The sequence below is a fragment of the Temnothorax nylanderi genome, unplaced genomic scaffold, assembly GCF_030848795.1.
Source record: "Temnothorax nylanderi isolate EJ_2023f unplaced genomic scaffold, tnyl_v1.0 TNYL_tig1066_pilon, whole genome shotgun sequence".
Taxonomy (NCBI): Eukaryota; Metazoa; Arthropoda; class Insecta; order Hymenoptera; family Formicidae; genus Temnothorax; species Temnothorax nylanderi.
This window is the reverse complement of record NW_027250128.1, coordinates 31,316-40,760: the sequence shown is the minus strand read 5'-3', so window position 1 is coordinate 40,760 and position 9,445 is coordinate 31,316. Positions and strand designations below refer to the sequence as shown.

The following is a 9,445-nucleotide window of genomic DNA, read 5'->3' as shown; positions in this document are numbered from 1 at the left end:
TTTCAGTGATTTAATACTGTCAATATTTATTTGGGAAATACTGAGAAAATACTGGTAGTGATAAATATTATAGGTAGTGATAAATACTATAGGTAAGTAATTTAATACAGGCAGTAATACAATACTGAGCTGCCAGTATTTAATATTACCAGTAATTCACTACTGCAAGTATTTTTAATACAAGCAGTAGCAGGGCTAGGCAGTAATAAAATACTGGGCTCGATTCTTATACTATTGCACTGCTAGAACATGAAAACATTTAATTAGAAGTTTATATATATATATATAAAGAATTTTATTATGTTAATGAAAATATTAAAAAACCTGTATACATTATATTTATTTTGTTATATATTTGATTTCTGTTGCTTAGCAGCTAATGTACGTTGAGCATGAGAGTAGTAGTAAAATCTCAATGCTCATGTGCTTCTTCAACTTGTTTTTGCTGTTGTTCGCACCCTTTCACTTTTTTGTATCGATAAGCCGTCGACTCATTGTTGAGCTTGGTTTTAATGGCTGCCTTTATTTCTGTACGAAACTTCTCCTCAGTAATTGGTGTTACTCCAAACTGATGTAGCACATAATCTGCCGAAACAAGAGCAAAAAGTATTTATTATGCTTCTATCATCATAACGCATTATATAATAATGTACCTACACATAAGAACTATATTGAGAGTTATAGCTATTGTGTGTATATCCAACGAAACAGCTATTAGGAAAATTATTGTACCTGTTATAGCCTCTCTTGCAGCTGGATCCAACATTTTTTTTGCATGGGGTTTCTGGTTAGTTTTAGCCAAGAAGTTACATGTTTTCCCTGTTATGCTTGAGTGTGCCATCTCTTCCTGGCTAAACACTATTCCCATTAAGGCAGCGGTGTAGGAGGATACACCCTTCTGCTTGTTGAGGCGGCTCACCAGCTTCTTCTGAACCTCCCGCCCGCCAAAACTGATAGTCTGTTAGGAAAATTGAAAGTTAATTTATCCATTGCTGTAACGCATACACAAAATAAATTAATTATTAACATATTATGCATGAAAAATAAATGAATACCTCCGGATTATCTTCAGGCGGTCTCTGAACGTTTGTAACAATTTGCACAGCATCCACCTCCAATAAATTAATAGAAGTAGTAACTTCTCCACTAGCCGGTAACTCCTCCACTAATTGTAAGTCAGAATTTTTCAATGCAACATCATCTGCTGCTGTAACTGGGGCCTAACAATTTAAACAATTAGGCTTATATATGTGCTCAACGCACAGCATATATTAAAAATAAACCAGCAAGTTATTTCAAAGTAATCAATTAATGTTATTTCTGCAATTAAAAAAATCTTCACATACTTGTACTTTACTGCTGGCATGAGAAGCAGGCAGAGCAGGAACACAAGTTTTTTCCGCCACAGTGGCAGTAACACTTGTCGTAGGAGCTTGGCGGAAGATATCCTAAAAATTGACACAAAAAATATTAGGTTTATTGTGCTCACACATTGAAACTAAATTATGTAAGTTATTTCGAAGTAATCATATATTAAGTTAAAAAAAATCTTACAAATAAGGAAGGCTCATATAATAATCATATAATTATCAAATTTAATATACTTGATAGCTATTGGGAACGGGCACACGGCCAATATGGCGGCCATAAGCCGGCTCACATACACGTGGAACATACGTGGGCTCACAAGCACACATATATTGTTTCGCGTGTAAAAGCTGGCTTATGGCCGCCATATTGGCCGTGTGCCTGTTTTCAATACTGAGTCATCATGGTTGTTGGTGCAAAATAATTTATTTGTCATACAGAAATTTAGGAATTTATTTATTATATAGTCTACATTGAGACATTAAAATGTACAGCGTTCTTAAATTCGAGATACTTTGAGTGTACAAAAATCAAGTATATATAGATCTCACAATAGAGAATCAAATTATACGAATTAAATAAGAAATTTTGGAGGACATTATAAAAAAAAAGAATACCGAGAGAAAAAATATCAAGGTTAGTGGCTAACTTTAATTTTTATCTACTGTCATTAACTTTTATTTACTACTGCTATTGAAAAAAATGATCACACATGTACCTTATTGCTGGTATCGTGGATGCTGCTTTTTGTATGGCTCGTCATGGTGCTGTGGCTAGTGCTAATCCTACTTTTACTATTGGCTAAGGAGGCCAGTTCTTTCTTGAGCTTGTCAACATCCTTGAGCATTGGTCCTAAACCTGCAATTAGATAAAAGCTTTTAATTAAAAACACATCAAAGCATTGGATGTGGATCACTATCCGCAATCTGTAACTAAATCCTGTTACCCTCATTTACGCAGCGCAATGCCCTTAATCTCGTATTATCCAGGTGTAGCCTTTTTATATCCAATTCTAGGACGTTAATCTTGTCCACAAGTCTGTCTTTGGACCATTTATATTTAGACTGGTTATCATCATCATCATCCTCATCGTCATCATCATCAACCCAAATCTGTATAAAAATTCCGACACCAGAAATAATTTAAACATATCGTAATATATGTTGTACGTATAAACTGGCCTTAAATAGTTGCGTCTAAAGCACAATATTCCTACCTTTTGAATGACCCTACTTTTCTTATCCTTCTTATCAACGTCATTTAAACGGGACAAGATATGAGGCTGGGTGTTAGTTTTTTTAAGAGCAGGTTGCCTCTGTTTCTTATGTTGATGGCTAGTAGTGTCATTTACTGTCTTCTTCTTCTTCTTTTTTGTGATGTTGTCGTCACTGACCTGCTGGTATATATATGTGCATATATTGTATATACCTATAGACTTATATAATAGCCCTACCATAATAGGCAACATGGCAGCATTATTACGGTGGAGACATAGCCTTACTGGTAGACTTCTCTCTTTCCTACCTATAGACTTCTATCCTCACCAAGCGATCAAAAGAAAGAGAGATGTCTACCAGTGAGGCTATGTCTGCACCGTTATGCTGCCAAGCTGCTTCTTACGACAGGGGCCGGTCTATCTATATAAGTTAATGTATATACTACATCCAACGAATAAAGTCTTGTCACATAATTGCAATAACATGCAGTTATCGGAATTAAAATATACTTACATTCTTGGCGAGATCTGTAGGGTCTGATGATAATTCGTCAATCTCCAATGATGAATCACTTGTGTCTTGGTCATCAACAGGACTTTTATGGCAAAGGACACGTCTCTGTTCCTTTGACGGGTTTGCCACTCCATATTTTTGGATGTTATTTGCCTGTTGGCACATGACTGTCCACTCTGAAAGGAAATATGCAAAGTAGATATTTTCTCACTTAAAACACACATACACAAAGTAGGTACAATTATGACAAAAATTAAGTGAAGTTAGCCTAATCCTATTGAACCCTATAATAAGCATTAATTAACTCTTTCTCAAGTATTTAATAGCTACAAAAAACATTTGTTCGTATTTTTGTGCACATTAAAAAACAAATTAATCATAATATCTATAAGAAATTTTGACATTTTAAAACTTTTAAGAACTTTTTTATTTGTTACTATTTAGCATTAAATTTTATTTTTATTACAATCATGTAATAATTTGCGTTGTAAAGTTATTATACATGAGACAAACTTTTTTTCTTACCATATTTAATTAATAAATCTATTTGAAATATTTTAACAAAATTATAACTTTAAAACAATAAATGCATTTAAAATAACTTATTATCGATTTATAATTGCGAAAAATAAAAGATGATAACAGTCTAATATTTTATTGCGAGATTTGTAAGTACATATTAAAATATACGCGTGTTAGAGTCATGTAATTAACTGCAGTGGGAATAAAAGTTAATATAATTTTTAATAATGGAAAATATATAAGCTTATAAATGGACAATACATACCACCGACAGCTCTGACTTTTACAACCAGATCTTTCCACCGGTCGTGATTTTGCAAGACCCGCGTCATGGTTTTCGCACACCGAATTTCTATCTCCACAGGCCATCGTATAATCACCTCAGTGTCCACAATATTAGCAAGATCCATATTTTCTTTGTCTTTAAGCCAAGCTTGAAAGCCAACCTGCACCGGCTTCTTCCTTTCGTTAATAAACTGTACTAGTACACACTCACGGTCATTCAACTTTATTCCCGACATGGTTAGGAAATTGTCGAGAATAATTGTCGGGAAAATTGTCGTTCAGGTGATCGCAGATAAAATAGATAGAATGCACAAAAGACGGAGGATGCTATAGCCGGCTTGAGCTGAGGCAGTGATGCGATATTGCAACTTCGCGGCCAAACAGTGTTGCTTCCAAGTTGCAACGAGGGCGCGGCTCATGACTTTCTTCCCGCTCTTTTACGCACACAAAGGCGCGCGCGCGCACCGCTGTCTATTCACCTCGAACGGTGCCCCTGATGGATGCACGCATGATGCGCATAATGCCCGTTTCACACTAGCGATTGGCGATTTGCGTTTACGTTTGCGTTTACGTCTTTTAACCAATCAAAACGGAAATCGCGAATCGCAATCTCCAGCAGCTACTTTCTGAGCTACTTTGGTCAAGAGACGTAAACGCAAACGTAGACGCAATCGCCAATCGCTAGTGTGATACGGGCATAAGTCGCAGTTTGCAATAGGCGATTTCAGCCCTAAGCCATAAGAAATTGACCAATCACAGTCGAATAAATGAAAGAATGAAAAGAATAATCGACTATGATTGGTCAATTTTATGTACTAAGGTGGAAACACCTCGATCAGTACAAGGTGTAAACACCTCAGTACATAACCTTATTCGGTGATTGTTGACGACGGCAAGGGTATAAGACACCTCAACCTATTCACCTATTTGAGAATGCGAAAGGGACCTTACAGGCAGTATCTGCGGGATGTTAATATTCCCATCCCGTCCAGCACATTTTATCGATGGCAGCAAGAAGAAAATATTCAAGATGAAATGGCGTTCGAAAATGAGGTTAGTTCACCAATCTTTTTCCAACTTTTATCCGTATATTAATGTGACAAGAGTGGTATTAAATACTCTATATGTAGGACGGCACTTTAAAGTGATACCGTTCTTTATCTTTTTTAGACAAGCGCACGTATAGTTTGTGAATTTAATTTACCTGTATCTTAAATTACTTTTGTCTCTGCAGGTTGCACCAATAGCAGGGGCAATACCGAGCGAACGATCAAGAGAGACAAGCAGCAGCAATAGTAGCGATGAATCGATGGATTGGGGCAATGATGCAGATGACGCATGCTACGATAGCAGGCAAGAAAGTGATGACATCATTGAAAATGAAACACAATCATCGGACCATTATTGTTGGTCTTATGATGGTAATGACAGTAGTGCGCTGCCTGATGAAAACAGCAGTAGCAGGTGTTTGACAATGAATGAAGAGCAGCAGGCAAACCTTGCCTGCGGAATTGAAGATAACTGTAATAATGACAACAGTAGTAGCAACGACAGTCTCTCTTATCGGAGTGATAATGACCAAAGTAGTGACATAGAGATTGATTCCATTCATGATGTGTTTCAAGAGGTACCTCATTGGGAGGAGGAGGATGTAGAACCTCCTCAAGAGAGAGTTCCGTTGTATGAAGGGTGTGACATTACTACAGAAGAAAGTGAACTTTTGATTATGACTTATGCTATGCGTTTTGGGCTGTCTGATGTAGCTTTGAAGCATCTCCTTCAACTGATTGACTGCCACCTTCCTGGACAACAACATAGGTCACTGTATATGTTCCTAAAAAATTTCCCATCACCACCTGAAATTGTAACACATTACTTTTGCCCGAATTGTCAGACAAATATAACTTTCCCAGAAAATAATCGTAAAATTTGTGAATGTGGTTTTCAATGCGATAAAAACTACTTGAAAATAAAAGGATCTTATTTCTTGCATATTCCTTTGAAAGAGCAGTTAAGAAAATTAATGCAGGATAAAAAAATGTATTCAAACTTGAGATGGGAAGATGATACTCAGAGTGATGTAATCAGTGGTAAAATTTATAAGAAATTTATTCAAAAAGGTGTAATCTCCAGACCAGACATAACTTTGCAGTGGAATACGGATGGTGTGCAAATGTTTAAATCGTCAAAAGTGTCATTGTGGCCTATTCAGGTTTCTGTGAATGAACTTCCATATAATTTGAGAAAAGAGAATATTTTGCTGTGTGGTATATGGTATGGTGCAGGAAAGCCAAATATGAATGTGTATTTGCAACCTTTTATTGATGAACTGAATATGCTGCACAATGATGGTTTTGAGTGCCGAGTCCCTGACAGTGTAGATCCAGTTCAAATTAGAGTACACACTATCCTTGCCAGTGTTGACTCTCAAGCAAGGCCTTTACTTCAGAATATAAAAACATTCAGAGGTAAGCAAGGGTGTTCATTTTGCTTACACGAAGGTGAAGAAGTAGCAGTTGGTCGAGGCGCAGCTAGAATGTTTAGAGGTGATGTAGGAGAATTACGTACACAGAAACAACATTTGAATGATACTGCAACAGTGGAGAGGACTGGGGTTGTTGTTAGTGGAATCAAAGGAGCATCAGTGCTTTTACTTCTGAATGTTTTCAACATAATTGCATCATTTGTACCTGAGTATATGCACTGTGTTTTGCTTGGCGTTGTAAAAACAATGGCAATGTGGTGGACAGCAGGCTCCAATAAGGAAGAACCATTCTATTTTGGTTCAGACAGTAAAATTGATGAATTTGATTCCATACTTATGTCCATGAAACCTCCTAGTGAGGTGACACGGACACCACGAAGTTTACGTGACATGAAATTGTGGAAAGCCTCAGAGTGGAAGAATTTTCTTCTCTATTATTCTATACCATGCATGCAGGCCATCGCAATGCCAAAGAAATACATTGATCACTGGTTTCTCTTAGTTTTCAGTATGCATGTTTTCCTCAAAGAGCGATTCACTCAGGAAGAATTTTCAAAGGCTGAGAGTGCTTTAAGAAAATTTGTTCTTACAATAGAAGATATATATAATGTTCCTACACTTATGAAATTCAATATTCATTTGCTTTTACATATTCCAAAAAGTGTTCAGGATTTTGGAGCTTTGTGGGGTTCCTCTGCATTTCCATACGAGACCTATAATGGTACTTTGGCTACAATGTTTAAGAGTTCACAATTCGTACCACAACAGATTTGTAAATGCTACCTAAGACTGCAAGCTATTAAAGAGAAGGCGTCTGATATCTTTGTGAACAATCATCATTCAGTATATGCGAAATCGTTGTATGACAAGTTTACATTTCGGAAGAGTAGATCAGGTCACTGTGTTCAGTATGGTAACTCTGTCAGACTTTTTGGTGCACCAGACTACTTCTCTTTTACTCTGATTCAGAAAGTTGAGGTAGAACGATTGGTAAGAGAAGAAGTGCTCAATAATAATGTTCTGTCATACAAACGATTTATTTTCAAAAATGTCCTCTTTCATGTGGAAGGGTATGAACGAATGACCAAAAGAATAAACAACACAGTAGAACTGCAAGACAAGACATTGCTTTCCATCATTCATGTTCTCATAGTCAAAACAGCCAGGTCTAATCGTTCACTTTGTGTTTTGCTAGGAATGCGCTTGCATCCAACTAATGATCATCTTTGCACCGATAGAACACTACATATTACGTCTGGTGAATTTGCTCACATAGTGGAGAGGACTCCGGAATGTGTTGCAGTATTTCCAGATATGTTGTCACGAAAGTGTATTGTTATACCACATGACAGGAAGCTATGTGTCCTACCTCTTGTTAACACAATTGAAAGAGACTAGATGACTGTCTTTATCATTCCTCCTTGCAACTTTTCAATAGCAAAATAAATATGCGTAATACAAAACCACATCCTCTAATAGTCTACTATAATAACTGATGTAATTATAACTGTGCGGAACAGCAATCTCTTGTCTTGCAGTTCTACTACTGTGTTTGTGCGTAGAGTTATTTGTTGTATAAAAGATACTGCTGCAGGTCAAAATTTAGATGCATAGTGCATTATATTCTTTGTATGTACTCGTATGTATATTAATAAAAAAAATGTATCTATATATATTATTATATATAATAAAAAAGAATGCAAATTAAATTATAATAATTACATTATAATACCCTTGTTAAGTTGTAATCGTTCTCTCATCTCCTACTGGAAACGTTTGAAAATTGTTCACTTAATTATCCTTGAGACACACACTCTCACAAAAAAGCAAAAAATATAGGAGTATTAATTGTCGTTCCATTTGCTACTAGAATGATATCAGCAGCAGTTCTATTTCAAACCTTGCACACTTTTATCACGACGAATTATACAGACCTATATAAAATGTATCTGTGCCTTACTTTTATCTCTCTTATTCCTTAATATTATCAATAATTAACCATTATAATGTTTCTATACAAATTGTAGTACTGGTCAGTGATTAATTTTACATGAAATATTCAGTTCAGTACTTGAGTATTAACATTAAAATACTGGCCAGTGATTTATTACACATGGAATCCTCGGTCCAGTACTTCAGTACTAACATTGGAATACTCATCAGTAATTCAACACAAGTATTTATTACACAAGTATTTATCACCTAGTATTAAATGCTTTCTCGTCAGAAATTTAATACTAAGTATTCAATACTCGTCCTGTATTAAATACTATTTTTATAAATTACTGACCAGTAATAAAATACTGTGCAATACTTGGATCACAGTGATTCAAGTACTAATAAATACTTAATTTTAGTATTATTAATACACAAAATAAGTATTTATTACTAACCAGCTAGTAATACTTTTTTGTAAGGGAAGTCGGACAACCTTTCTGTCCACGAGTGTACATTTGCTTCGCTCTCCCGCGACACTCACGTGACACACACGCTACACTCACGCTACATCCACGCACACGGGAATACATACGTCTACCCTCTCTTGCGTGCTCTAACTCTTACCATAGTTTCTCGCGTATAATATTATTGAATTTGACTATCGTACAATATAGATGTACATATATTCTAACACGCCTCCTTACATTTATATTGTACGCTTTCCTATTCTCTTTACCTGATATTCATTAACATTCTAAATTTTTCAAACTTTTCTTTACACAGTGCCTTAGTAAATATATCCGCAATATTCTCATCCGAAACAACCTTACATACTTCAATCAAGTTTTCTTTCACACTTTCATGTACATAATGATAATGTATTTCTATATGCTTTGAATTTTTTGTGAAATTTCCATAATTCGCAATGTTAATCGCTCCAGAATTGTCTTCAAATATCTTTACAGGGTCACTCAATTTTACATTAAAAATTCTTATCAACTCTCGTATAAATTTCACTTCACTAACTGCCTCAGATAGTGCTACATACTCAGCATAAGTAGAAGCTTTTGTTACACACTTTTGTTTCCGCGATTTCCAATCAATTACATTTCCGAAT

The 9,445-nt window shown here is 35.7% G+C and overlaps 2 protein-coding genes across 2 annotated transcripts; one reads left to right on the top strand and one right to left on the bottom strand.

Annotated features, from left to right (window-relative positions):
* Positions 1 to 328: 328 nt before the first annotated feature.
* Positions 329 to 4,402, bottom strand: LOC139786530 (uncharacterized). Its single transcript, XM_071725686.1, has 7 exons — positions 3,845 to 4,402; positions 3,099 to 3,251; positions 2,585 to 2,761; positions 1,347 to 1,448; positions 1,056 to 1,220; positions 733 to 958; positions 329 to 585 (listed from the first exon to the last, which is right to left on the bottom strand). Exons 1-7 carry the CDS (start codon positions 4,139 to 4,141, stop codon positions 413 to 415), a joined length of 1,293 nt encoding a protein of 430 aa, XP_071581787.1. The 5' UTR covers positions 4,142 to 4,402; the 3' UTR covers positions 329 to 412.
* Positions 4,403 to 4,497: 95 nt separating this feature from the next.
* Positions 4,498 to 8,099, top strand: LOC139786526 (uncharacterized). Its single transcript, XM_071725681.1, has 2 exons — positions 4,498 to 4,958; positions 5,140 to 8,099. The coding sequence occupies exons 1-2, from the start codon at positions 4,839 to 4,841 to the stop codon at positions 7,786 to 7,788; spliced, it is 2,769 nt and encodes a 922-aa protein (XP_071581782.1). The 5' UTR covers positions 4,498 to 4,838; the 3' UTR covers positions 7,789 to 8,099.
* Positions 8,100 to 9,445: the final 1,346 nt, after the last annotated feature.

Bases quoted from the DNA above. Each gene is read 5' to 3' on its own strand.
- LOC139786530 (XM_071725686.1), bottom strand. From the start codon at position 4,141: ATGTCGGGAATAAAGTTGAATGACCGTGAGTGTGTACTAGTACAGTTT. The intron at 3,252-3,844 runs TAAAAATTATAT...ATGTGCCAACAG, and splicing joins GCTTATATATTTTCCATTAT to GCAAATAACATCCAAAAATA. The intron at 1,221-1,346 runs GTATGTGAAGAT...TTAAATTGTTAG, and splicing joins ATGCCAGCAGTAAAGTACAA to GCCCCAGTTACAGCAGCAGA.
- LOC139786526 (XM_071725681.1), top strand. From the start codon at position 4,839: ATGCGAAAGGGACCTTACAGGCAGTATCTGCGGGATGTTAATATTCCC. The intron at 4,959-5,139 runs GTTAGTTCACCA...TTGTCTCTGCAG, and splicing joins AAATGGCGTTCGAAAATGAG to GTTGCACCAATAGCAGGGGC.